We start from the raw sequence: 27,850 nt of genomic DNA on the forward strand, positions 1-27,850 counted from the left end.
CACGGTCGCATGGACGAGCAGGAAACAAACAACCGTGTCACTTTCATCCACCGAAGCCGAGTACGTGTCCCTAAGCCAGGCGGCATGTGACGCCATCTGGGTGAAGAACCTGCTGTCCGAATTTGGTGTGGTCCTGCAATCCCCGCTGACAATCCACGAAGACAACCAGTCCTGCATTCACATCGCAGAAGAGCCACGAGATCAGAAGCGAATGAAACATCTGGATATTCGCTACAATTTCATCCGGGAATGCATCCAGGACAAGATCATCAAGCTGCAGTACATCGCAACAAGCCATCAGCTAGCAGATGTCCTCACCAAGAGTCTGCCGGCTGGTCCATTGCAACATCATCGTGCCTCCCTAGGATTGAGAGGGGGTGTTAAGGAACAACCCTAGGCGACAATTATAATTAGCCGTTAGAATAAGTTTCCCTTAGATTAAACCAAACTAGGCAATCCATGAAAATTCAAATTATCTATAAAACCGCCTACCAGTTTGTATTCTCTATCAGTTCAAATATATTCTGTTAACCAAACCACAGCACACTGTTTTTCTACACTTTATAGTTACATAACTTTGAAAATCATTCCAGAGCATCGGGAAAACACACTAACATTGACCGACGTGTGTCGGAAGTGTGAATTTTCATGTTTCAAATAATGTCATAATGCATGCATGCAAATAAACAAACAAACATACATATTAATTTTACTATTTAAATCAAGCTCCTCGCTCCTCCTAATCTTTATCATAACACATACTAGTTTCATCATGAAACATATTAATTTTACTAGGGACGAAGTAAAACAATGCATCATTTCATTGACAATTTTACTAAAACGCAGTCGAATTTACTATGCGCAGCCAAATTGAGCACATGGTAAAATAGCTATGCGTAAGGTATTATAAACAACAAAACATATTTGACTCAAAAATATGGTCGTCTGTTGTTCGTTTAAACCACGGATTTAGTAATTTTACTATGCTTTTTTTTTGTGTGTATATGTTCCATCTGTTACGATGTCATCCCAAAAACCACAATAAAACCAAGTCTCATTTTGTAACTTTCCCGGAGCGTTGAGAGTGAAATGGTCTTTGCGAAACAACCGATTGAAACCATTCATCGCGAATTGAAGGTTGAAGGAACAAGCTCAGTCACATACATATGAAGATACTTAGCTCCATCTATCCGTAAATTATAATGTTCATTCCACGAGAAAAAAGGCACAAACATACCGGAGATTGTCCTTGAAATGCTGATACTGTGGATAGTTCCGTTAGATATAATACAGGAGGCGCCTACCCCCGAAAAGCATGTTGTGCGCATACGTAGAAATAACGCTGTGACAGTTTCAAGGGTAGACTAAATTTGGATGGATCGATTTGTTTGGGCAATATCCTTTCCCGCTTTATCACTGCAAACGAATTTCAATCATGTGTGTATATTCACATTGATCAACATTTAAATAGTCGCCGTTAACTATAAAGTAATATTATGTGTTTACCAGAATTATGTAGTTGAAGTATGTGTAAAACATCTCAATATCTAACTCCCTTATTCAACTCGCATACCCGATAAGATTAATTCACTCAAATTAGTGGCTGCATTCGAAAGTACTAATCCGCTTGATTCGAAACGAGCTGTGGTGGTTGTTGTTGTTGTAGGTAGACGATGTTTACAATCTGCAAACCGATGTACACATACCTATGCTTAGTCATTATAGTGTAGACTGTAGAGTCTCGACGCCGCACCGATTTCGAGAAAATGATGATGATGACGACGATATGAAACTCGTCCACGATTTTTTACTTTACCGAAACACTGGACTGTACTCGCTTTCTGTAGTTCGTCCGGCGCGATGACTGATGCTATGACCTCATCATCCTCTATATCAGTTTGCCGTGTCATGCCTTAATTATTTATTTTTTGTTCACTTACTTAATTTTATTAAGCATTGTTGCAATATTTCGTTAACATAACTTTCTCTGGACTTCTTTATGTACCTACTTACTGTTTTCTAACCATATCGGCAACATATACCATAATTTTATTGGTAGACACTAGCAGTTACAAATGAATTGCCAGATGAATAAACACATAAGGCACCGAAGATCCAAGACCATTATTGTTATATCACCCGTCAGAGGGTATCGAATCATCGTTTCGGATACTGGTGGTAGCCAACAACCAGGGTACTTTTTACTTTAAATTAATGATTGTGTTCGACGGGTGTTTTTTCTCATCATCTTTTCTGTTCTCCACTGCACGCAGCAAATAAGTATCCCGTGTTTTGGCCATTTTAATTTCAATAAGGTCGTACATATTATAAGTTTTCTATACCGGCAATTGCTACAGTGTAGAGATAGGCATTTCGCAGATAAATGAATCACAGATGGACTCTTGAGACTACAAAATGCTGTTAACAAATTGATCCACGTTTTATGATCATACTTGCTGACCCGGAAGACTTCGTTTTTTCATAACTTCAAGTAAAGTTCAGTTGGTCTAATACAGTTGAAAAAAGTTGATTTTAACGCCATAATAACAGAATCCGAAGATTTGAAAAACTTGTCAATTTCGTGGACGGTATTCTTCAACGATTATTATATTTCAACTGCATTAGATTGTGTTCGTTATTTTAAAAAAACCTGATCGCGTTAAAGTTACATGACAATCACTAGAAAATTGCTAGATGTCGTATTTTCACTTAGTTTTAAGGGTGGATCAGCAGCGTCGGTTTTCTCCTGGATCCTGAGGATCACTTTCCGGAGTACTTATTTAACCCTTTCCTTCCCACGAAGTTTTTCACGTTTTAAAAATAGAAATATTGATTTACAGCTAAAGTTCTAGAACAAAAGATGCATAATTTAAGCCTACTTTAATGATCCATTTGATAAATTTGGGTTTTGAGGTGGATCATATGTGCTCCATTGGGAAGATAACAACACATAGGGTGCAAATGAAAAACAGGAAATAATTGCTAAAAAAACACGGAATTTCATCACTTCATTGATCACAAACTAAAACGATACTATTTGATGAAAAACTTCTTTGGTATAAACATCCCTCGAAAGTCTATTTATTGAAATATCTGAAATTTTCATTTTTGCCTTGAACAATTGGCCGCCATGACACTTTGCGCAAGGGAAAAAAAACATGCCGTTTTTCGAGAAAATCTCGAACTTTTACAAATATTTTGAGACATGTGGTCATTTAAGCAGATGAAATAACTATCCTGAAGCGATTTTTTTTGTTGACGAAATGATTTTCTTGAGTATTGATAAGAAGCTTCACAAGAAGAAAAGTACGTTTTGTTCCCAGTGTATCACCAGTGATCCACTTTACTTACTCAAGAATTTATATGTTTTAGTTGAAATCTAAGTAAACCATCATTTGATTCTGCTTGCATAAGCAACCTTCTGCACGTCAGTATTTTTATTTGAAGGAAATTATAAAAACTTGTCAAGTTATTGAGCAACAAAGGACGACTTGATTTAAATTCGAAAAAAGTCCGACTTTTTTGCAGCTTTTGATCTGCCAAGCAAAACCTAGCAAACCGATTTTCTTCAAATTTTGTGCAATATTTCTTCACTTATATCTACACATTCGGTGAAAAAATGGTGTTGATCCGAAGCGCCCAGTTCAAATGCGAGCTGTGCAAAGTTGTGGATCACCTGTGCTACCATGGGAAGGAAAGGGTTTAAGCTTTGTACAGATCAACGTTATGCCACGCCAGCTACCAAACTGTTTCAGGTCTCCCTTCTTCGGGACCTAGTGATCCTATCGGCCTACCCTGTATCCAATTGGTCGGCTATGTGCAATCTTCCAGATGTCACCGAATAGGCGGTGCAACATCCGTACCAACCCTGCGGCTTTGAGTATCTCAGCAGGAATGCAATCGATTCCAGGCGCTTTGTTGAACTTCATATCAATTAACGGATATCTCAATTGGCGGCGGTTCTTTCTCCCTCTTCGGATAGGTTTGGTTCGGCAAACTCGAGACACCAAAGCGATCTTCGGACCTTCGCTGATCGGAGGGGGAAGAGTGATCCACCGAGAACAAAGTTGTTGTTGCCACAAAATTCTAACTACAAAAAGCTCCTCGTTCTCACTTATCTATCCTAGACCATGACGCCTCAAGATGCGCTGAAGATCCAGTTTATCAGAGCCTATCTTTGCGTTGAAGTCACTAAAGTGAATGCCACCCCTAGGAATTTTCTCAAACGCTGGCCAGTTGATTGTAAAACTGCTCTTTCTCCTGCTAATCGACAACGTCAAACCATTTCCCCTAAAATTAAAAAAAAAATCTTAAGAAAACTAACACTCGCTCCTTTTTCGTTTCTCCCCTCAGGGTAAGGTGTACCTGTTTGACAAAGTCTTCAAACCGAACGCCACCCAGGAAAAGGTCTACAATGAAGCGGCAAAATCTATCGTCAGCGACGTGCTGGCCGGCTACAACGGCACAATCTTCGCCTACGGTCAAACGTCGTCCGGTAAGACGCACACGATGGAGGGCGTCATCGGTGATCCGGGCAAACAGGGCATCATTCCACGTATCGTGAACGACATTTTCAACCACATCTACGCCATGGAAATGAACTTGGAGTTCCACATCAAGGTGTCGTACTACGAAATTTATATGGACAAAATCCGGGATCTGTTGGACGTCTCGAAGGTGAATCTGAGCGTGCACGAGGACAAAAATCGGGTACCGTATGTGAAAGGTGCCACGGAGCGGTTCGTTTCCAGTCCGGAGGATGTGTTCGAGGTCATTGAGGAGGGTAAATCTAACCGGCATATAGCCGTTACGAACATGAACGAACACTCGTCACGATCGCATTCGGTTTTCCTGATCAATGTCAAGCAGGAAAATCTGGAAAACCAGAAGAAATTGTCCGGCAAGTTGTACCTTGTGGATTTGGCTGGTTCGGAAAAGGTCTCGAAAACCGGAGCCGAAGGCACGGTTCTGGACGAGGCCAAGAATATCAACAAATCGCTTTCAGCCCTGGGTAATGTGATCTCTGCCCTGGCCGATGGTAACAAAACCCACATACCTTACCGAGACTCGAAGCTGACTCGTATCCTGCAAGAATCACTTGGTGGCAATGCCCGAACAACAATTGTGATCTGTTGTTCACCGGCCAGTTTCAACGAGGCTGAAACCAAATCCACTCTGGACTTTGGACGACGGTTAGTTTGTAACTAGAAAGTTTAAATATTTTGGAAATAACTATATCTTTCTTTCATTTTTTCAGAGCTAAGACCGTCAAGAATGTGGTCTGTGTGAACGAGGAACTAACGGCGGAAGAATGGAAACGTCGATATGAGCGAGAGAAGGAAAAGAACGGTCGACTAAAGGGTAAGGTAGAAAAGTTGGAGGCCGAGTTGGCGAGGTGGCGTGCCGGAGAAACGGTTACTGCAGAAGAGCAACTCGATCTGCAGGACGTTATGGAGGCTAGCACCCCTAATGTTGAGGTATTGCTGGAGAAAGTTCCGGATCTTCCGGTGCCGGCCACACCAAGTGGCCTGGTTGCTATGACCGGATCGATCAATCCTGACGTGCGAGAGGCGCTGGAAGTCGAACGAGAGCGATTGTATCAGCAGCTGGATGAGAAGGATGAAGAAATCAACCAGCAATCTCAATACGTCGAGAAGTTGAAGGAACAGATGATGGATCAGGAAGAACTGATTGCCAATACCAGACGGGATTATGAAAACCTGCAATCGGAGATGACTCGCATCCAGCAGGAGAACGAGAGTGCTAAGGAAGAAGTGAAGGAGGTTCTGCAGGCTTTGGAAGAGTTGGCGGTAAACTATGACCAAAAGTCACAGGAGATCGAAACCAAGAACAAAGAAATCGACTCGGTTAACGATGAACTGCTACAGAAACAAGCTTCGCTGAACAGTGCCCAGTCAGAGTTGCAGCAGCTCAAGGACATGTCTGCACATCAGAAGAAGCGAATCAACGAAATGCTGAGCAATCTGTTGCGTGATCTATCAGAGGTCGGTCAAGCTTTGGTGGCAGACCAGAACGAAATGAAGCTGAATGTGGAAGCTTCGGCTGGTAAGCTGGAAGAAGAGTTCACGGTTGCTCGGCTATTCATTAGCAAAATGAAATCTGAGGCAAAGAATCTTTCCCAGCGGTGTTCGAACTTGGAAAACCTGCAGCAAGAGCAGAACAAAAAGGTGGCTGATTACGAGAAGGATCTCAGCGAGTGTAGGTTGTTGATTTCCCAGCATGAGGCTCGTATGAAGTCACTGCAAGAATCAATGAGAGAGGCGGAGAACAAGAAGCGTACACTGGAGGAGAATGTGGACGCGCTGCGGGAAGAGTGTGCTAAGTTGAAGGCTGCCGAACAGGTTTCGGCCGTGAACGCAGAAGAGAAACAGAAGGCTGACCAGCTGAAGGCTGCATTCGAAAACCAAATGGATACATTGCGGGATGCTCACACGAAACAAGTGTCCGCTCTTCGTGATGAAATTTCCGAAAAGCAGGAATTCATCAACGAATTGAAGGAGTTAGTATTTTTGTACTAGATGTTGTGTTACAGACGTAAGGGCTTTGGTATTTACTCATGGGGGTCTCTTTTTTTTGCTTTCAGTACCAACCAGAAGCTTTCGTTGGCGCATCAACAGATGACGGCCGATTACGAGAAATTGAAGCAGGAGGAAGCCGAAAAGTCCGCAAAACTCCAAGAACTTATGTCAGTACCTTACACGTTAAGCTCCTTTTCTTCTAACACCACCAATAATAATAATAACAATCCAAAATCATCTCCCTTGAGGAATAATATCCAGCAACAGCTACAGAATCATCATTCACTAACAACTGATAGTGTTCCGGATATGAATGGCAATTTCAGCAATCTGCGCCGGTCCGGGGTCAATCACTGCCGTCGACCGTCACTGGCTGCTGCTTTTAGCGACAATGATTTGGTCGCAGCAGCAGATTACCCTTCGCCGGCTGCTGAAATGCTCAACAGTCCGGAACTACCGGACATCTGCAATCGGGATTGGGATCGGGAAGGGGCTGTTCATGGGCATGCCAAATTGACTAAGCTGCACAAAAATTTGCTCAATCGTAGGAGTAAAGCGGGCTATCCACTGTCACCGATCGGCAGCAGCTACGGCCAGCTGATCGAAGAATTGGAACGACACGAGCGTGAAATGCTAGAACAGGATGACGAAGCGGGTGCGCGGAAGACGAAGGCAGATGGTTGCATAGCCGTTAAGGGCAAAAGTTTGATTGCATCGCTGGCGTCGACAATTCCACTGGCTCTTCCGACGCTTCAGCTCCACCTGTTGCTGTCGCTAACCGTGGTCCTGTTAACCCACCGATGTCCACAGTATCTCATTATTCTGTAAATATTAGTTTTCGCCTTTGTTCTTTGTTTTCTATCTGATGAAGTAGTTACTCTCTTAGCTTCTGATAACGTTTATGACGGGAAGCTTTCATGAGATGTAATAAACTGTTCATCTGCGGTCAGTTTCGTTTGCTTTCGATCTCTTGAGCACTCTCATCACTCAAGATGGTACAAATCGATCGCACATCGTTTACCAAAATTGGATTCGTTCATCCTTGAAACTGACTTTCGCCTAATTGTTTTTATTAGTATTTTTATAATACGGAAAGATTATCGTTTACTAGACGATGAGTGCCTTTTCTGTGTTTTTCTTTGTAGATTTAACCTAATTGGCTTGTAGACCTAAAAAAATCAAAGGTTTCCAAAGTTGTCGGTGCTTCCTTCCTAAACAATTGCTATCCATTGAATGGGTAAGGTTGAAATTATTTTTTGGTTGCCATTTGTCTATGCTTCTATTGCCTGAAATCGTGGTCGTAGAAAATTTCTGTACCAAAATTTTTGTATAAAAGTTATTAACTATATCCATGGTAAGCAAACACAACTTGCTGTTCTGTGACTTTAGATCATAATAATCGCGACATGACGTTGTAATGTAATAATTTTAAGTGCTGTGATAAGAGAACAATGATAATTCATTGTTTAGGGTCGATAGTCGTTACAGATTTCGAATTTATTGAACCGTTGTATAATATCCGTTGTCAAGGTTGAAACGAAGAAAGGAAAAAAGTCCCGTACTTGCACTCGCGCTTTACGGATACAACTACTAGACAAATCTTGCTTTCTGCTTCGATGAGTTTATCATTCGGACGTGTATTTTGTTTAACATTTAAATATAGACGGGTACATATTTAGCTAAAGTAGTAGAAACAGCATTTTCTAATGGCAATGAATCGGTGACAAAATTGTGTCCAACAAAATCAAAATAGGTACTAGTTTAGTTTCACAATAATCGAAAGCTCAAAACATCCATGCCTTTGGCTCGTCCTTTGCTTTTCGCATTTTTCACGTTTCCTTTTCAGCTTCTAAATTTTGTTGATATTAATTCTTCTCATTTCTTTTAATTGTCTTTTGTAAAGTTGTTTTAGTTGTACACACTCCAACTTAAATCACAAAAACTTAAATGATCGCTATTCGCTCCAGTTTTGAGAGGGACTATTACACAACTAATTCTGAATCCGGAATTGAGCAGTTTTTATGCATCCTAGTCCTGCACCACCCGCCGATAACAGCAGACAAAATGATAGAGATCCTCTGTAATCCCGATTGCGTGCAGTTGCCTTATTCAAATTCCGCACTAACAATCTAAGCTTATCCTACTAATTCACAGAAAAAAATACTAACAAGAAATAGATCGCAAATACAATTGAGAACATGTGTTTAAATTACAAAGCAAAATTTTGTAGGTATCGCTTTAATCTGTTTCAAAGGAATGAAAAGAAAAACGGCCAAACGCCTAATTTGATGTTCGTAGCCGTTTTGTTGTAAGGTGCATTTTTTGTAGAGAATAATCTGCACTGTCGCGCTCGCGAATGCCTTTTGTGATTGTCCCAATAGATTTTGTGTTTCTCTACATTGAACAAATAAATTAGAACGACTAGGACAAGAACGAGAAAACTGCCAGAGAATCGCGATCATTTGAAAAATAACCCATTCAACCAGAAAAGATTCACATGTTCATATTTCAGTTGTTTTTTAAATTTTTTTTTATTTATTTTATAAATTATTAGGTAGGTACCTTACTTTGATGTGATTTAAAAGATTCCTGGCATTGTGTTTCTCGTTTTTTACCGTTTATCATTTTTAACCGTTACGTTGCTGCATCTTATGTAGTTCTGCTTCTAGTTTCATGCATCAGTTAATAGTTGAATTGTTTTCATGGCACCAAGATTCGATGTTCCTTGCTAAAGAGTTGAAATAAACATGTGTTGATGTTTCGAAAGGTCGAGGTCTCATTGTAACAAAAAATATTCCGAAGTATATACGAACTAGTCAACCTTCAGTATTATAGTTTAGGTACGGATTTTTTTTGGTAAGGTGCTAAATTTATTGTAAACATTTTTTAAGCACTTTTGAAACATGCAGAAAATGCGTTTTTTGTACTTACTTCGAGCTACGTGTTGTTGAAGAATCATTCTTAAAATAGAAAGACAATGAGTTTTAAGAATAAGATTATTTTTAGAGTGAAGGATAAATGCAAAACATAACATGAACAATTTTTGGTTGTAGGTTTTAATGGTCTCTGAAAGCATCTTTTAAATATATTTTTCGCTGTTAATTTTTCATTGACAAACACAAAATTGTTTTACTGAAACGGAGTTAGACTAGCACGAAACATTACCTATCATTAACATATTATATTGCTTCACTTAAGTTTCGTGACGCAGAAAATGGAAGGTGTAACAAAATGTGTAAATCAATGTAGAAAGTGAACATAACAGATGCAATATTATATTCATATTAATATTTTTTTAAGTGAGATAGTCAAAGAAACACGAAAGCCTATCATGTAAGTTAAAAAAGGATGATTTATTCTAACACTAATATTATACTAAAAGTGGTAAAAGTAGGATTAAGCATGCTTATGATAAAGTATGTCGTTGATTGAGGAAAAACATCATTCACAAACTAAAGTTCTAGTTCAATGTAGTTTTATCGACGAACAAAAATCTATACAGAAAATACTGAATGCTTCAAACAGAGCAATAAACGTATGATAAATTTAAAAATCACATGTTCTCATTTGTATGTGCGTTTTGGATGATTTGGGATTTGGAATCTACGTTAAACTTTCTTCAATTCTAATTTTCTCCATAAACTGTAGGCTTACAAACGAACGACGAGAGCAGGCGCGAAAGGATCTCAAGGGTCTCGAGGATACTGTCGCCAAAGAACTGCACACTCTCCACGCCCTTCGCAAATTGTTCGTGCAAGATTTGCAGGTATTTCTTCCGCAGTATTTGGATTAATCTGAGTGAAAGTTTCTAATATTGTCTTACCCAACTAAACAAAACAGGCTCGCATTAAGAAGTCCATCAATTCCGAAGACACCGAGGACGATGGCGGTTCGTTGGCCCAAAAGCAAAAGATCTCGTTCCTCGAGAACAACCTAGAACAGCTCACGAAGGTGCATAAGCAGCTGGTGCGGGATAATGCGGATCTGCGATGCGAACTGCCCAAACTCGAGAAGCGGCTACGCACTACTATGGAGCGTGTCAAGGCGCTGGAAACGGCCCTCAAGGAAGCCAAGGAAGGCGCAATGCGTGACCGCAAACGCTACCAGTACGAAGTGGACCGAATCAAGGAAGCAGTGCGACAGAAGAATCTGGCCCGCCGGGGACCACAGGCGCAGATCGGTAAGAGTCGAAGTTTTATAATATTGAAACGTTTCGGACATTTTGTAATAACAATTTTTGTTTTATTTCAGCCAAACCAATCCGTGCCGGACAAGGACACATTCTGTTCAAAACTGCATCAACAGGAAGCACACCAGTGACGCCGAAGGGCGTTACGGACGAAAAGAGGAAATCTCTCGTTAAAGGTAAAAACCTGCTGTAACAATCTTGCAATAATCATAAAATTAAAGCGCTCCCTACTCCTTTCAGAGTCTGAAAGTTGAATCGCTTAAACCATCCAGCATGGAAGTACAGCATGAACCAATGGATGGTGTTAAACGACAACCTTAAAACCGGTTTTGGTGGTTCAGCAGGAAGTAAAACTTAAACAACAGCACACCCAAAAAAGGCGAAAAATAACTACTACCTACCAATTAAGCACTAAAATTTTTTGACACTCTGGTAGCTGTCCTTGTGTGTAGACGTTAGGCGGCTACATCGGGTGAATTATGAGGAAAAATGACTAGGCGAAAGCATGCAATTTGACTTTGAGAAACAAACAAAGGAAAAACAATTTAATTGGAAAAAAGTATTGAAAATTTTATACAATCGAATCAACCGATGGGCAGGCGAAGCTAAATTGTGCAAAGACAAAATGTATTTCTTTAGTAACAAATTTATTATTATCATTGGCTAACTGTGCTCTTCATCGTTTAAAGAACAATTAAAAAATGAAAAAATCTAAATGTTGAAGCACCATAAATATTTATAGTTGTGACTGGGAATGCGAATGCAGCAAATGCAGAGCTATTAAATTTTTGTTTTTTTTTCATATATTTTCCTTGCATAAAAGGGCACAAAAGTAAAAGAAACATTTTTGTGGCTTTCAAAAAAGTGAACTGTAACAAAGAAATAACGGAACTTGAGAATGAATTCTGTGCAAATTAGAAGTTCGATGCTGTACGAAAAAGAACGCATGAAATGTCTTCTAAAAAAACTTGACTTACGTTCGTTGAGATTGCTTGCTTTCAGTGTAAACATAGTACTATTGAAATCAAAACCAGTAAAAACAAAAACTTAAAGTTACACCTAATTCTGCAGAGGCAACAACAACATAAACTGCTAAAAACATCTTCGCTTCAGGACTCAGATTTCCATCATAATACATTCGCGTTCATCATAAAGTAGGGTGACGTTAAAAATCTGCTATTTATTAAATTATTGCTTATTTTAAATAAACAAAACACCATAGCCAAATGGACTACAATAACAACAAATACTTGAAGCCTATATGAATACCTTTAATAAAAACGGAGCATAGCCGATACGATACAGTGAGACCAATGAGAATAGCAACTTTGGCAAACAACATCGCCCCAACCTCCAATTATAAAGTGCATCATCATCATCGGTTTTTCGATTCTATAAGTTGTTTTCAGAATTAGATATCTGCATTATTTTAGGATTCAGGGGCTTTCGGGAACCGTGTGATCGTTTTTTTTTCTTTGAGTTTTATCTATTTCGTCTCTTAGCTATCATCTAAATAGTTTGAAATTTATCAAATTTTTGTTCCTTTTTTCAGTAAGTTAATTATGCAGCGCACCCATATAGATACCAACAAGTTATAGGTTTTGGAAACATATTACCCGAAACTCACATTCGCAATTGCAAATTTTTTGTCCCCCCCCCCTTATCATACATTCATTTGACTTAAGCTTTAAAAAATATAGATATTATATTTTATGAAAAGTTACGTGCAGTGATAGTAATAAAGGCTAAATAAAAACACAACTGGTTAAACATATGAAAAAAAAGCAGAGAAACAAAAACAAATCGAAAACAAGCAAGCTTAAAACACTAAAACGCTTTGCCTATCGTGGATGCGCAAGACGCCTAGAGCTAAACAAAAAAAATTAAACTACCTATTTAGATTATCTCATCGTTGCAATATAGTAGAATGCTGAAAAGGATTAAGTATCTAAAACCGCGAATAAGACTCCAAACAATTATCATCTTTTCTGCGCCACCACCGCCCCGCCGAGAAACATGGCTTGAAGATGGCGAAAATTAATTATTAGAAAACAATCCCAGCTCCCAGCAGATGATGGTATTTCAACAGAGAGAATGAAGCAGTGCGATGCTACCACCTGGAGTCGCAGTTGGGTATAGCGGCTATTACAATATAGAGACTCTTTAAATTGAGCTGCAAATAAAGGATGAAAAGTGAGAAAAATTGGATAGCTTGGAAATTAGTAGCATGGTTGTTTTTTTCGTTATGTGATGACAAATCCTTCAGAAAAAATAATTATCTTAGAAATTAGTTTAAAATTTTCTACTACAACGTAACCGTTACTTTATATTGGTTAAGCTTAAATTTCTCGTTATTTTCCCTAATTTTATGAAGTATGTATTACCACCAAAGAAGGCTCTCATTACTCTATGAAAATGTACAATTGATTTGCAATATTGGGCCTTATTCTGCAAGTCACTTGACTTAGAATATAAGTGTTTCAGGCATGAAACGTTAGTTCGAATCCTAATTTACATTTGACGCTTTCAGAAGTCAGGAATAAAAGAAGTGGTTACGAGTCACGTCATGTGGCTTGCTGAATAAGACACATTCTAACTCATCACATCGAATTAAAAAAAAACTTAGTTTTTGACCTTGCATTTTAAATATTTAATTACTTCAATGAAAATAAGGACAATTTAATACTTCATTAAAGACCATTTTTAAAAATTCGGAACAATTTCAAAAATCAGGTTTGGATTATGTCCACGTGGACATACTTCCAAAATATTTTTTTAAAGGTGAATAAATATTAAGATTTTTAAATCAAAATCTGAAAATTGCAAAGTTTCTAGTTTAAGTTTAAACAATTAGTAACTACTTGGAAGCAAATGATTGATTGAAGTGCGTTTATTTTGCGAGAAAGATGATAATTTAGAAATTTAAAATTTTTCAAATTATTTTATATAAGGGAATTTTCATGCGTTTTTTTTTTTCAGAATCAGCCATTTCAATAACAAAAAATAGTGTTTTCTAACTTGTCAAATTAGATTTAGAAAAAAAAAACAATTTCAAATCTGTCCACGTGGTCATCCTGGGAGGGGGTAAGGGTTTGCCAAATGTCCACGTTTGTCCACGTAGGGTGAGGGGGTGTTCTTCTTCTTCTTTCTACTTCTGGACCGTGAGCTGTTTGGGAGCTGCAGGCAGGGCAGAGTGCCTACAGCTATGGGTGGATGCACATTGAGGAAAAGTAGGCAAGGGGCAAGATAGGTAGAGAAGAAGGTAAAACATTGCGCTTAACCTCAATCGACAAAGCCATGTAAACGCAGGGTCAAAAATAGTAGGTCCAAGAAAATTTAAAAACAATCAGCTAGAGTTTGTTTTGATTAGGTCGTATGAACCAATATAAACAAAACTGAGTTCTCGGCTGCAAACGATTGATAAACATGCATTCTGTGTTTGATGAAAACTTGGTTTCATTTAATCAATGAATAACTTTACCAAGATGGTTTGAATTTAGGACGTATTTATCACTTTCTCATTTTTGAGTGCAGGTTGGTTTTTGCGTCCTCATGCCGTGCATTTGCCGTGATGCAAAACATCGCAAAAAAATTGTTCATCGAGTTGGTTATACGACGTTGTGCATCGTCACGAAAATTTCTCGAGAAGTGATAAAGTTTACATGAAAACAAAACGAAACTGTCCACAGGAATGATACTATCGATTTGGCGAAACACTGCAAATTGTTGTCAGGTGAGTAGAATGTGCTGTTTATATAGACTTTATTCTTCAACGTGTGAAAAGCCATTTTCAATTTTTCTCGTTACAGAGGAAACCAAAACAATTAAAAGCGATGAATGCTTTTAGACATTCCTCGAACAGCCAGTGCAGTGGAGTCACAGGTATTGCCCGGTAAAGTCCTGGTGGATTCCCAACAGCCGTTTCCGCCACGCAGTAATTCCAGATTGCGCCAGATGAAGATTTGCGAGGATTTATTGGATGAAATGATTGATACATGTATTTCTTTAATCAACTCCGAAAGAATTATGTAAAATTTGGGCGAATCAAATCAGTTTTTGCAATCCATCTTATCGATTGCCAAAAAGACGTTTACGCCAAACGAGAAATGCATTAAGTCGTAAGTACATCTTTATTAAAAGTAATTCAGTTTACACAACTTTCGAGTACATCAGCATGTTCTGCGTCAAGTTTTACGTTTACTTTCTAATTTGCAGACAGATTTGTCCAACAATAATAATATGAGAATTGAAAATGTGATTCGAAAATTAAACATCGATTTTCTCAAAACATGTTAAGTGGCTCATACGACCTAATCAAAAAAAAACTCTAGAGTTATTAGGAATTTAGCAAAAAGCTATTTTTTTAACTCAATGAAAAATCCACTTAAAAATTATGTTTTTCAACCGCATAAGCATGCTTATGCACTTAGGGCTGTCCCAACGGTAGGTGCAAAACACGGTTTTCGACCACGCTAAAACATTTCGGCTGGCACCGGTGGCGTAAATTGCTGTTTTAGCACAGTTATCGATTTCAAAATTCCCAACAGTTATACGCCTTTGTTCCAAATTCAAGCAAATTTGGAACAGGATTTCAAAATATACGACAGACCGATTTAGACGTTTGGGGCTCACGGTGAGAAAATTTTAGCCAATGATGATTATTTTCACACATGTTTGGGTAGCATTGGGTATAATAATTGTTTCTTTTTGAGAAGTTATTTGAATGTTTTTTCTCGCCAAAACCGGTCAATACGTAACACAAATTGAGAAAACATGTTAACAAAAACCGTATCAAGTATAAATAATTTATGTCGCACTATTCTTGACTTCATATTTCAATAAATAGCTTTTGGCCTCAACGAATTAGTGAGCCCAGTCAGCGTTTCTCGAGTTCAAACGTTATATTGCTGATCCACTCTTTTTTTCTATTTCTGCGATAGCTGATTTGGGCTCCCGTAGGGTACCACTGTAAAAAAAATTACAGTATTCAAGAAAAAAATGAGCATTGTTCTACATAAGGATTATTTATCGACTGAAATTAAATCGGATGAACAAGCGGAAAACATTTAAAGATGATTTAATAAAAAGTTGTCAAACAAACATGTATACCAAATATTATTATCGGATTATCTATTGTTTATAAAACAAAAAATTGTGTTTGCCTTGAGCTTGGTCAATCAGCGGTCGAAATCACGGAAAAATGAATAATAAAAAAAAAAAACTGTTTGCGATGGGGTCAATCAGCGGACAAATTCACGAAAAAAAAGAAAACGCTGTAGTTGTTTAAATAAGTTTAGAGTTCGACGACACGGTAGCGATCATTCATTGAATGTTGGATTTCGTGCTATGTTTTGCAGTCGGAGTTATCCGTATAAAGTTTAACTGAAAAGCGGTTAGCGTGTAGAAAACCGACAGATTTTATACTAATTTGACAGATCGCACAAGTTTCGCAATTATGAGTGCGCAGTCCAATTTTTTGCGATGCGAATGGTATTATTTCCTATAATAGATCATTATCCGTACACAACTCCTTTTTTTAACTTCTCATATACGATTTGTTACATTTTAACGACAACATAATTGAATTCGACCAGCATATAAAGTATCAAAGACGCATTTATCGCATCAAAAATCTTCGTCATGCCAAATTCGTTAATTCTCAGGCTATGGAAAAATGTGTTTTCAATAGTGTTCAATATTTTTTGTTTTGTCTGGGATTTTAACGCTCGTAATTAATTCAATCTCAATGAATACTAAGAATAATAATATTTCATTCCGATGACTTCATGTTTTGTCCTCTCTTGCAAAATAATGATTTGAAGATTGATTCAAGAATTTACTTCTTAACTTTTCAATGAAATTAGTGAGTAAGAGTGAATTTTTTAACTGTGTTTACTGCTCCGGCTAGCCTACCGCACGGAAGGCTACCGTCGCTCGATTAGAAATTTTCCCAGTAACCGCAATATGAACTTTCATTATCAGAAACATTCTAATGAAATTAATGCAAAACAACAATAAACTTTAAAAAAAAATTAAAAAATTTGAATATCCGTGTAATGACCGATTTTTGTCAAAAGTTGTTAACAATATTTATAAGCTATCATATTTCACCATTTTAATATAAAAACCATGAAATATGATATATTGTTCGATAACATTGACTAAACTGACATGATTCTTAGAAAAAAATCCTTTCAATTTCCGGCTAAAAAGCCGTCTGCTACATTACAAACTACTGATAATCATGAAAATTCTACTTAAGAATACATAAAAGGAGCATGTTTGCCAATCTGTTTAGTTTGCCCAAACAAAAGCACAAATATGTTTAATGAATTTTTACCTATAAACAAGAACTGGTAAACTTAATTAATATTTGGAATCAACACCCCAAAATGAGTCAATTTTTAAAAGAAAAAGGTTTTTTTTGTTTCAATTAAGCTTTTTTCTCGCTGCGTATAGGCATTTTGGCTTTTTAAGCTTCGTTCAATCATAGATAAAAATCGGTTTCAACTGGTTTCTGCCAACTGGGAGTTGTTCAATGAGCCAAAGTTTGGTCGAAACTAGTCAGGTCGTTGTCAATGAAGCAAGCTGAAACTAGTCAAAATAGTCAAAACCGATCCAGCTCGACATGGGGTTTCGGTTACGGCCTGGAAGAAATTGGTCGAAGTCAATTGGAAAAAGAAAGGTATTCAATCGTCAATCCATTTCTACTTGTTTCGAACAAACTTTATTAAAAAGACTTTAAGTTAATGAAATCCTGGTAGAATTATGACGGTGTAAAACTCAAAACTTAGCAATTTTTCAATTAAAATGAGTTTTTTCTTTTCAATTATTGAGTGTCTGCAATAAAAGTGTACCCGTTTTAAATTTGCTATCACACCGGTGGGGAACGCGTGTTTTAGCCGATTCCAAAATTTAATATTTTGCTAAAACTGGTATACTTAAAACCAATATTTAGACCTGAACCGTTGCAGGTGCTCTTAATGAATTGTAAATACATTGGTTAACATTTTTATATTTTTTGCAGAATTTTAAAATTACACGCAGAAAAAGAACGGTGATGATTTCAACAAAACGGTTTTGTTATTTTATTTTGTAGTATTAATGCGGATGTTCAGGTAGTTTTGATGCAAAACTTTAATTAAAACCAACCTTGAAATTTTGTTATGTTTACAAAACTAGTTGTACCACCTGGATTGCATGGAGTTTCCACTGAATTATTTTAATAAAAAATATTTTTATAGTTTTAATTTTAAATGTGGATGACTTAAAACCAAAAATTCGTTAGTATTAACTAGCGTGTTTGTCGTTTGACGGAGTTTGACGCAAGCGAAAGAAAAAGAATAATAAAAGAAAAAAGTTTTTTTTTGTAACGAGTCCCCCAAAAAAATGGTTACCAGCAGTTTGCTGCTGGTTGTAATATTACGGTTCACTTTGGATGAGGTAAGTTTCAATTTTGATTGCTGATCGAATTAAATAATAAAAATTCCTATTTTTTTACAGAAGACGAATCACACCCATCGCCGATATGCTCTGGACCTTTGGCAAGAGGATGGGAGGACTTCATCGGAAACTACGGGATTGCATTTACAACCCGGCGCCCGCACGCTGGATTTCAAAGGGGAAAATCCGCAGTACAATTTAGTGATCATCGGGAGAACCAGCCACAGAACACAGGAGGAATAAATATATGGGGCTGCTGGCAAAGTTAAATCGACCGGATAAGTCGACTGCCATCGTCAACTGGTTGATCATTGCATAAGGTAAGTTTAAAAAGCGTCAACCGACCGGAAAACCGGTGGGAGTACAACATTACGTATTTTTTAATTTTTTTTTTCTTTTGTGTCCATTTCAGATGTTACGAAGTCGTCAGATTCACGTTTCGGTTCACGCTCGTCTGGGAAGCAACACCAACCGCACAAAGGTAGACATCAGGAGCCAAAGGGACAAATGATGACCTCATTGCCTATTCTAATGCTGATGTTTCAGCAGCATGTTAGTACAATAAAGAAATTTGAAACTTAAATCGTTTATAATTCATGATGAGAATCCAATAAATTTCAAAAAAAGAATAATAATACTATTTGAATCAAATAATTTGGCTTTGCTTTGAAATTAATGAACTGATCTATTTTAAACCACTTTTTATTTTGTTATTTTGGACAATCAATATTGTATTTCGAACCATACAACGAATGTTATAAGTTTTACCCAAAATTTTATTATTTCGGTCAAAATTTGGATTTATTTTTAAAAAGGGCTGATATTGTTTAAACAAAAACAAAAAGATGAATCCAAAGTGGAATTTTTTATCAAAATGGACTAAAATATATTTGTGCTTTTTCCCAACCAAAATTTTTATTATTTTTGGCCCAAATTTTGTTGTACTTACAAAATATTTTTCTGCGTGTAGTAGTGTTTCTAGAACACCAACAGTTTAAAAAAATTCCATACATTTTTGTGGAATTTCTATAACTATAAGGGTATATATGGACGATAGTATTGGCGAAAAATTGGCCTCAGCCATAACCTCAAATTAGGATTTGCTGGTGGCCTCACCAGTGATGCTAGGTGCGTTACAGAAATCAGTATTTCAAACTAATTACAATATTTCTGAATTGATTGAATTTTTTAACTATCAACAGCTAGACGTTTGAATTCATTACGGGGCGTCCCTAAATGGATGAAGATAAGCCAGCTTCTGCTAGTGAATTTTCAAGGTGAATTCAAAACATCTGAAATATATTTTCATGTATACTGTAGATTAAAAAAGAGTTGTTTCTAACTTCTAAACGAATGCAAAATCATTGACTGTTACAAACAAGTAAATTATTGAAAGCCCCGTCTATTTTGACTTTGAAAATAATCGCCTACATGCTCTGACCATTTTAAACATATCCACATAATTCGCTACATCATTTAAGTTTGCGATACAGTAAGTTGTTATTTCGTTCAGATAAATGATGCGTTTCATTTCACATTTGAATAGAAATCTACGAGGAAGGTGAAAATTCTCAGTATTCATGAAAAGGTTTTTCAATAACAATGCGATTAAAAAAATGTAATCGTTTTCCAAATATCAATGCACTTGGCAGCCCTGAACACCCAAAACATCAAAACATGAACATATGTGTATCGCTTTTCGACAGGGCGAATTTGTCGATATTAGTACCGGAAAATCGCGTTCATCGTGCGCCCTTCTCAAAAATCGATTCTGTTCTCCCATGGTTTGAGGTTAGGGCTGAGGCCTTCTGCTAAGGTGGTGTTCGTGTAGAACTGTCAATATATCCTAATAATTTTTTGGTTGGCCTACTGATACATATGCAAGCAACGGAGTATTGCATACCATAGAATCTAGCTATCCTGGCTCAGGACGGTCTTTCGAAAACCAGGACAAATCCTGATTTATCAGGACACCTGGCACCTCTGATTGTATTTGACATCAGAGATGCCAACTGTTTTTCAAAAAAGTCTGAAAGATTTTCAAAAAAATGTCTGGAAAAGTCTGGATGCGAACTTCGAATGTGACGACCTTTTTTTTGGACGGCAGATCGCATTATTGCAGATGCTCCCTATACTTGATAAACAATAATTAAATTATATATTTGGTAGTGTATAATGCCTGAGGCCACTGCGGTTGTAGCGGCAGAACCACGTTTAATGCTTTACTCCCGGTTTTAGCTCCATCTTCGTATTATTCCTCACTTTACAATTATTAATTGGATCATTTACGAAAATTTGGAATTTTGCCTGTTTTGTAAAACATTTCATGTACGTACAATCTTAAAAGTCTGGAATTGTCTGGGACTCTGGAGGGAATGATAAAAGCCTAATTTGGAAACCTTAAAAAATGTCTGACGGTGCAGGCCAAAAATTCTGGAAATCCGAACAGAATCTGTAGGGTTGACATCACTGTTTGACATTATTTTCGCATGCATGTCACGAACTTTTTACCACTGGGCCCTTCGTCGAGTTTCGTTTTCCAACACAAAGGAGTCATTTTCCGCAAGAGTGGTGTGGTGGTGAGCGTGAGCAACTGGAGTTTCATTTATTTCGCGATTGTCATTTCTTGCTCCCTGTGTGATCTGGCGTGTGTGGCTGACGAAGAAGGCTTTTGACGGTTAGTTTCGGTTTCTCTTGGGTTTTCATTTGTTTTCCCAGTGAAGGTTAGTGATCTACTTGTATTAATATTTAGAAATAATAACTGAATTTTAGCCAATAATGCTGGAAACGCATGTTCGGCTACGGTACATGTAATACTCACAAAAATGAAAAAAAAGTTCGCAAGTGAGTAATGTCTAGTGACCGGCGTGACCTCATCTCTCTCCGTCTCGTTTATTACCAACTCACATAAGACTGGAAACGTTGGCGAGAAAGAGTTGAAATGATTCCAGTTAAATTTTGATACAGCAACAGTTCATCACACCGTGAATGACGTTCAAAGAAAGCTTATCGTCAACATTTTCCTCAGTAGAGTTTCGAGTTTCGTTGAGTGTCGTTCGTTTAACTCCGCGCGAGGCTCTTCTGGCGTTTTCGGTTGACCGTTTCCGTTAAGTTACTTCCGAAGGGTGTCGGGAAATTCTGGTGATTTTCATGTGATTTTTTCTATTTTAAGCTTTTCCCAGTTTGATTCGTGGTGGTTCTGAGTTCCGGGTTTAGATTTAGATTGTTTTCGGTGTGCAAAATAATCAGTTTTTGCAAGACTGGTGAAACAGTTTTCCATTGCCAAAAACTGCAACGTAAATTTTCTTTCTTTTTTTTTCTTCAACCACCAGAGAAGTGATTTCTTTTTCGAAGCAGTTACACAAGTGTATTGGGATGGTGGTAACGTAGCAAGCTCAGGAAAAAAAAGAAGTGAAAAGTGCATGCGTGTGTGCGAGGAAGAAGAGGAAAATCGACACAAAAGAGAGCAACAGTGGAGCAAGAAATAAAACTGGAAATATTCAACTTCTAGCGGATTCCGTACGGTTAAAAATTAAAACCCGGGGTTTTTTTTTGCGTGGATACAAACAAATCAAGGAACATTATCGCGTACGGTAAGTAGATCATGTAATGTTCAAATTATCCTGTTATTATGTGTAGCTAAATTTGAATCTGTAGCCCTATTTTGAAATTCCTTAACCAAATTAACGGGTTTCGGAATTTGACTCACATGAGTTTTGAACGACGTCACACATGTGGCGAGACGGGACAATTATACAATCAGGGTTGCCAAATCTCAATAAGTGTTTACAAGCGGACATTTTGTTAAGTTTTGGGATTATTTTGCTGGACTAAAATTTTTTGTAGCTGCATTCCAACATCAGAATTGAACTAATGGATGACTTAAAATACCTTTATGCAATTCAGTCTTGACAAGTGAACATTTCGACACCCAAAACAGTATCGAAAAGTGATACTTGTCAGCACTGAATTCAGTGTCGAGAAGTACATTCCGATGACCAATACTTACTTGATCTTAACCCTTCGTTTCATAAAGTAACAAATTTGCAACAATTATTGTATGGAAAAAAAAAGGAAAAATCGTATTTTATTTTAATTTTTTTTTTCTTGATGTACACATCATTTTCAACTGTTTAAAATGATTTTTAAGGAAAAATAAAAAATCATGAAACGAAGGGTTAAATTTTCAGTCGTTGGCATGGTCGTCCACATGCAGTTATTTGTTAAGATTGCTTCTTGTACACTCATAAAAATAAAGATTCTCTTATGAAGTGGTCTCACACGAAAACCATTTAAATGCCATTTCAATGAGAGCTTTTTACTTATGGAACTTATAGAAAGAGAAAATTGTAATTTGTTATTTATTAACTTTAAAATAGCCTTTCACAATGAACTATTAATTCAGGTTACGACTAATGTCACGTATAATTATAAAATTTAAAGATATTTGAAGTTTTTATATTATTTCAAGCTATTTTTTTTTGGTCCTACGCCGTTTGCCCTAAAGTCATTTGGCATAAAGCCGTTTGGCATAACGTCGTTTGGCATAAAAGTCGTTTGGCATAAAATCATTTGGCATAATGGCCATTTGGCATAATGTACGTTTGGCATAATGGTCATTTGGCATAATGGCCGTTTGGCAAAAAAATATAAAAATTTATAAGGTAACAGAAAATGTTGCTAAACATTAAAATACATAAGTTTTTTTTTCAATTTACCGATTTTCTAGGTTTAATCAAATCCCTAGGAAGGCCCCGTGTTTCTAGGTTTACCCTAAGCTAGGGACAATCCCCTAGCCTGACCCGCAACGCGAAGCATAAGGACCATACTTCATTTTAGTTCGAACGCGAAGCGTGAGGCTTCCTCGAAATTTTGATCCATCATTTTAGGACGGCCACGTCTTTCTAGGTTCATTCAAAGCCCTAGGAAGGACCCGTGTTTCTAGGTTTACCCAAAGCTAGGGACAATCCCCTAGCCCGGTCCGCAACGCGAAGCGTAAGGACCATATTTTATTTTAGTTCGAACGCGGAGCGTGAGGAGGCTTCCTCGAAATTTTTATCCATCATTTTATGCCAATTATGCCAAACGGCCATTATGCCAAACGACTTTTATGCCAAACGGCTTTATGCCAAATGACTTTATACCAATCGGTATACAATCATTTTTTTTTAAATAACACCATGCATGGTCACCATAAGCGGCACAACAACACTCGGTTCCAAATAAGTTTTTTGTCACATTCAGATATTTGACCTTGCGTCTTTTACCAGTCAGCATGCTAAAAAGTAAACCAGAATATGTATTTTAGTTTACAAATATTTTTAACGTTTTCAAGAAAACTTCAATTTAAATTTACCGTTAAAAGCATCACAATCACATTTCACTTAAGGAAAATTCACTTCACGGAGAGTGCGTCGTTAGGGCTGTCCCAACGGTAGATGCAAAACACGGTTTTCGACCACGCTAAAACAGCCCAGCTGGCACCGGTGGCGTAAATTGCTGTTTTAGCACAGTTATCAATTTCAAAATTCCCAACAGTTATACGCCTTTGTTCCAAATTCATGCAAATTTGGAACAGGATTTCAAAATATACGACAGACCGATTTAGTTCACGGTGAGAAAATTTTAGCCAACAATGATTTCTTTCACACATGTTTGGGTAACATTGAGTGTGATAATAGTTTCTTTTTGAGATATTATTTGAATGTTACATAAATTGAGAAAAGATGTTAATAAAAACCATATCAAGTATAAATAATAGATGTCACATTATTCTCGATTAAATGTAATTAAATAAAAAGCTTTTCTTTTGGGCTCGACGAATTGTGAATCCAGTCAGCGTTCTAAAATTTCAAAAAAATAAACGTAAAAAAAATTTTAATCATTTTTCGATGAGGTAAAATAAATGTTTATTGTTGGTTCTATAATTTTTGTTTTATTTGAAATATTGAGAGATTTTTAGTTTCGTATAGATTGTACGGAGTTTTCGTCAATATCAGAATATTTTTCTGTATCCATACATAAATTTACAAAGTGAAACAAGTTTTTGTCAAACAAAAATGTCGACAAATCAAAGGAAAATTTCCTTTGACTTTGGGATAAACATTTCTCATTACCTTTATCAATGTCAACAATAACTTGAAAAAAATATTGTTTTTCATTTCATTTTAACAAAACCTTATTCCATTGATTCAAAGCAATTTGATTGAATTAATTGAAGAATTGTTTCAATTGACCTTTTTTCCTCGTTGTGTAGTCATTTTTGCTCTTAAATTAATGAAATCCTGGTAGAATAGTTGAAATCATTGTTCTGTCAAAAAGAATATTCGTAGAATTAATTTTAGGACAATTGACCGTGAAACTCAAAACTTATGCAATTTTTCTAATAAAATGGGTTTTTTCTTCTCAATTATTGAGTGTCTGCAATGAAAGTGTTTCCGTTTTAAATTTGCTCCTACACCGGTGGGGAGTGGGTGTTTTAGCCGATTCTAAAATTTCAAATTGTGCTAAAACTGGTATACTTAAAACCAATATTTACGCCTGAACCGTTGCAGGTGCTCTTAGGCTATGTAAAAACTGATGGAATGAATAAATGAATGTGTTCATTATATTTCCACAATGCTGTTTTTCTATTTTTCATAAGATGTTCTTATGAAAACTGAAAAAAAATTTCTAAAAATTTTATATTAAACAAGTTTGAACTCTAAAAAGCAGTTCAGTTCCTAAGACGTCTTATCATAATAATAATAAGAATGATGATTATAATAAGAATTTTTATAAGTGCAGTTCGATTCATGTATTTTCAGGAAAAAAAAATCTTAAAACTTTGTATGGAACTCGTGGCAAACTCGTTTTTTTCAGCATGCGACATAATTATCCAACTTACACTCCTTATAAATTTAAAACTCGACAAAGTTATTTGAAAGAACAATGTTCATAGAAATATTGAACATTACTTTAATCTGGGATTCGACCGAACAGAACGCCATCAGAAATGTTTCTAACGCACATGAGTTTTATCAATTTTGTCTATCTGAGTGAAATTTGAAATGTTCATGTTAAAATAATTGTGCAAAAAACTTGTTTTTTTTAATAAATAAAACCATATAAGTACCGTAATAATTAGGAATTTTTTGAAGTTGTTACCATAGAATCCAAAAATCGTTATCCTCCGATAGAATTTGACGTTCAAAACACCCGTGAGAGAGCTTTTCATCCGCGAAATACTAGACTAGCACTTATAAATTTTAATTTTGCTCTCGAGTGCATTCCGATTCAAATTTATCGTCTCTTTTAACGTTAAGGATAAATTCTTGTTCACTATTTTGCATGAAGCTAATAGAGAATTTGTTTTCGTGTGGTGGTGCACCGGGGCACTACCGGTAGTGCACTTTTTGCTGTTTTCATGCTCGTTTTCAGGATGAGTAGTCCACTGGTAGTGCACCATAAAGTGGACGGTGGAACACTCTGAAAATATTCGGTGTTGCTTGCGCTCTCACCAATACTATCATGAATTTTGACAGCACGTGCTTCCCGATGTAAACAAATATCAGCTGGTTGGTTTATTTCTATACCGCAAAAATTGCGTTCGAGCTGTTTATTTCTCTTTATTATCCCGAAGAACGGAAACTTGTTCCGGATTCAATACCAGTGCCGTTTCCAACAGAGGCGGAGAATTTCACCTGGATGGCACGTTCCAAAGCAAACAACGCTCCCAAGAAGAAATGTGCCTAGAAGGCTTGCTGCAATCGGTTCCAGGCGATGACGAAAAAGAGCAGCAAATCCGAGTGCAAAAAGGCCAACCCAAAGATCTGGTGGAATCGCCCAAACCGAAAAGTTTTCTTGTTCGGGAGGGTCCTATAAGTTGGTCTCCACAGCATCGTTCAGCTGCATCGAAGCTACTCTGCTTCGAGCTGTGCCTTAGGGTGACGATGCTCGGTTGCGCCAAGTCCCGGATTCCCACCCGTTGCCCTTCAAAAACGTTAGTTCGAGACTAAAGCTTAGTTCTTTTAGAAATGGGACACTTTCATTTGCTAATAGCTCGTTTCCTAGTTATCGGATATTCAAAATTTTGACAGCATTTTGTTGCCTGTAAAAAGTACTATTCGACCTATTTTTTTCAAAATTTAAAATTTACGCGTTTTTGAGATATGTACGATGCAAGAGAAAAAGAAAAAAATTATTTTGCACTGTTTCCTCAAAAATTCGTCATTATCAAATTGTTAGCTGACAAAACCGTTGATTATTCAAAGAATTACTGAGTTTTTGTGGTGGTTAAGTATGCAAACACTGTCATTAATGTCCACAAAGTTCAAATCAAGCATTGAAGTGAAGCGCATGATCGGCAACTACGGTTGAGGGTCATCAGGGAAACCAAGTCTCATACCAGCATTTTTAATTATCAATGAGCGAAAAACTAAGGGTAGATCGCTGAAATGTCCAAAATAATTTTCTCCGATAAGCTGAAAGTGTTGCCTAGTGATGACTCATTGAAACCCAACCTCAAACAACCATTTTTTGCTAGTTCCAGAGCTCGTAAGCTGTAAAGCCGGTACCGAGGCTATGGGACAGATGATTTCTGATGAACGACTAAACTTACGAAATACCCTATTTTAAACAAATTCCAGCGTTTGAATCCTATATCATGTCTGCTCGTTGCAAGATCCCGAGTATATTAAAGTATGTATTTGCTGGTTATTTTGTATAAAATTATAATGATTTGCCAAATTCTGGTCCTGCGAAAAAAAAACAAAAATTTTCAAAACGAAACTTTGATTTTCGCTGTTTTTAAAAGCCTAAAAAGAGTAATCTTGTATGTACCATCCACAACCTACGATTTATACTAACCGATTTTACTTCAAATTCAATCTTATTATGGTTTTACTTCGTTATTGTCAGATTTTGCCAGAAGAAATTCCATTAAAAACGTTCAAAAATGTGGTCAAAAATAATCAAATTTATTCATTTCGAAACAACTTTATCCACTAAAATGCTTCCAGTCTCTTTTAAAAGAGAAGTATTGGACCGAAAAGTATCAGAAATTGAAGAAGGAGGGTGAAGCCACCTAAAATATAGATTTGACGAAGTATAAGTTGGAAAAACTGATCAAAACCATGACTGAAAAAAGTGTGCGCCGGCCAATGGGAGATACCAACAATAAAATAGAAATTTCTCTAACAAAAATCGATAAATAATTTTTTTGAAATTTTTTCATGAAATATCATAACATTACCTTCATTTTCTTCATAAAAAGTATTTCGATCAAACGAATGATTTTTGAGATACACGCATTCGTAAGTGTCCCATTTCTAAAAGAACTAAGCTTTACACTCGTATGGGAGCTTGAATTTCGTTCGTTTCGGTCTGTTAGCAAAATTTTCTCCCCCGACTTCCGCGATCTGAGTTCGCCAATTTGACTTTCAAGAATTTTTCTTTTGTAATCTGGAAACGGAAATAGGTACTCGAACGAAGATGAGATTTGCGAGGAATAAACGTTCAAAATACCGGAACCTTCAAGCTGGGGTAACTGCAGTCTAGCAGCAGCAAACATAGACCGCCCAGAATCAGCCGGTATTGCAGTCGTATTTCATATATCAGGTCGCACGGCTCACGTCTATGATTTCATGTTTAAAGTCTCAGATCTGATGTCTCATGTCATGTGTCCCATGTCACAGATTAG

At 37.0% G+C, this 27,850-nt stretch overlaps 2 protein-coding genes and 2 long non-coding RNA genes across 13 annotated transcripts in view; all 4 read left to right on the forward strand.

Annotated features, from left to right (window-relative positions):
• The window catches only part of LOC129738401 (kinesin heavy chain), a 31,078-nt gene extending 18,125 nt beyond the window's left edge, over positions 1-12,953 (forward strand). For all 6 annotated transcript variants that reach the window (XM_055729619.1, XM_055729626.1, XM_055729584.1 and 3 more), the window contains exons 3-9: positions 4,354-5,192; positions 5,258-6,520; positions 6,605-6,706; positions 10,188-10,305; positions 10,380-10,719; positions 10,791-10,904; positions 10,969-12,953. In XM_055729619.1, coding sequence (XP_055585594.1) covers positions 4,354-5,192; positions 5,258-6,520; positions 6,605-6,706; positions 10,188-10,305; positions 10,380-10,719; positions 10,791-10,904; positions 10,969-10,982 — 2,790 coding nt within the window. In that variant the 3' untranslated portion in view covers positions 10,983-12,953. The remainder of the gene's footprint in view (positions 1-4,353; positions 5,193-5,257; positions 6,521-6,604; positions 6,707-10,187; positions 10,306-10,379; positions 10,720-10,790; positions 10,905-10,968) is intronic.
• Positions 12,954-14,320: 1,367 nt separating this feature from the next.
• On the forward strand, positions 14,321-15,004 carry LOC129750406 (uncharacterized). Its single transcript, XR_008738387.1, has 3 exons — positions 14,321-14,461; positions 14,538-14,846; positions 14,944-15,004. It is a non-coding gene; the product is annotated as an uncharacterized LOC129750406 (long non-coding RNA).
• Positions 15,005-18,042: 3,038 nt separating this feature from the next.
• LOC129737632 (uncharacterized) lies at positions 18,043-18,748 on the forward strand. Its single transcript, XR_008735476.1, has 3 exons — positions 18,043-18,171; positions 18,232-18,491; positions 18,584-18,748. It is a non-coding gene; the product is annotated as an uncharacterized LOC129737632 (long non-coding RNA).
• Positions 18,749-20,761: 2,013 nt separating this feature from the next.
• LOC129740622 (moesin/ezrin/radixin homolog 1) overlaps positions 20,762-27,850 on the forward strand; it is a 66,163-nt gene continuing 59,074 nt past the window's right edge. Inside the window, exons 1-2 of one of the 5 annotated variants that reach the window (XM_055732343.1) lie at positions 20,762-20,848; positions 21,504-21,764. The gene's annotated coding sequence lies outside the window, so the exon portion shown is untranslated. Of the gene's footprint in view, positions 20,895-21,100; positions 21,324-21,503; positions 21,765-27,850 lie in introns of those variants that run through there. The other 4 variants (XM_055732341.1, XM_055732344.1, XM_055732342.1 and 1 more) reach the window with 4 other exon arrangements.

Source organism: Uranotaenia lowii, chromosome 1, assembly GCF_029784155.1.
Source record: "Uranotaenia lowii strain MFRU-FL chromosome 1, ASM2978415v1, whole genome shotgun sequence".
NCBI classification, from domain to species: Eukaryota; Metazoa; Arthropoda; class Insecta; order Diptera; family Culicidae; genus Uranotaenia; species Uranotaenia lowii.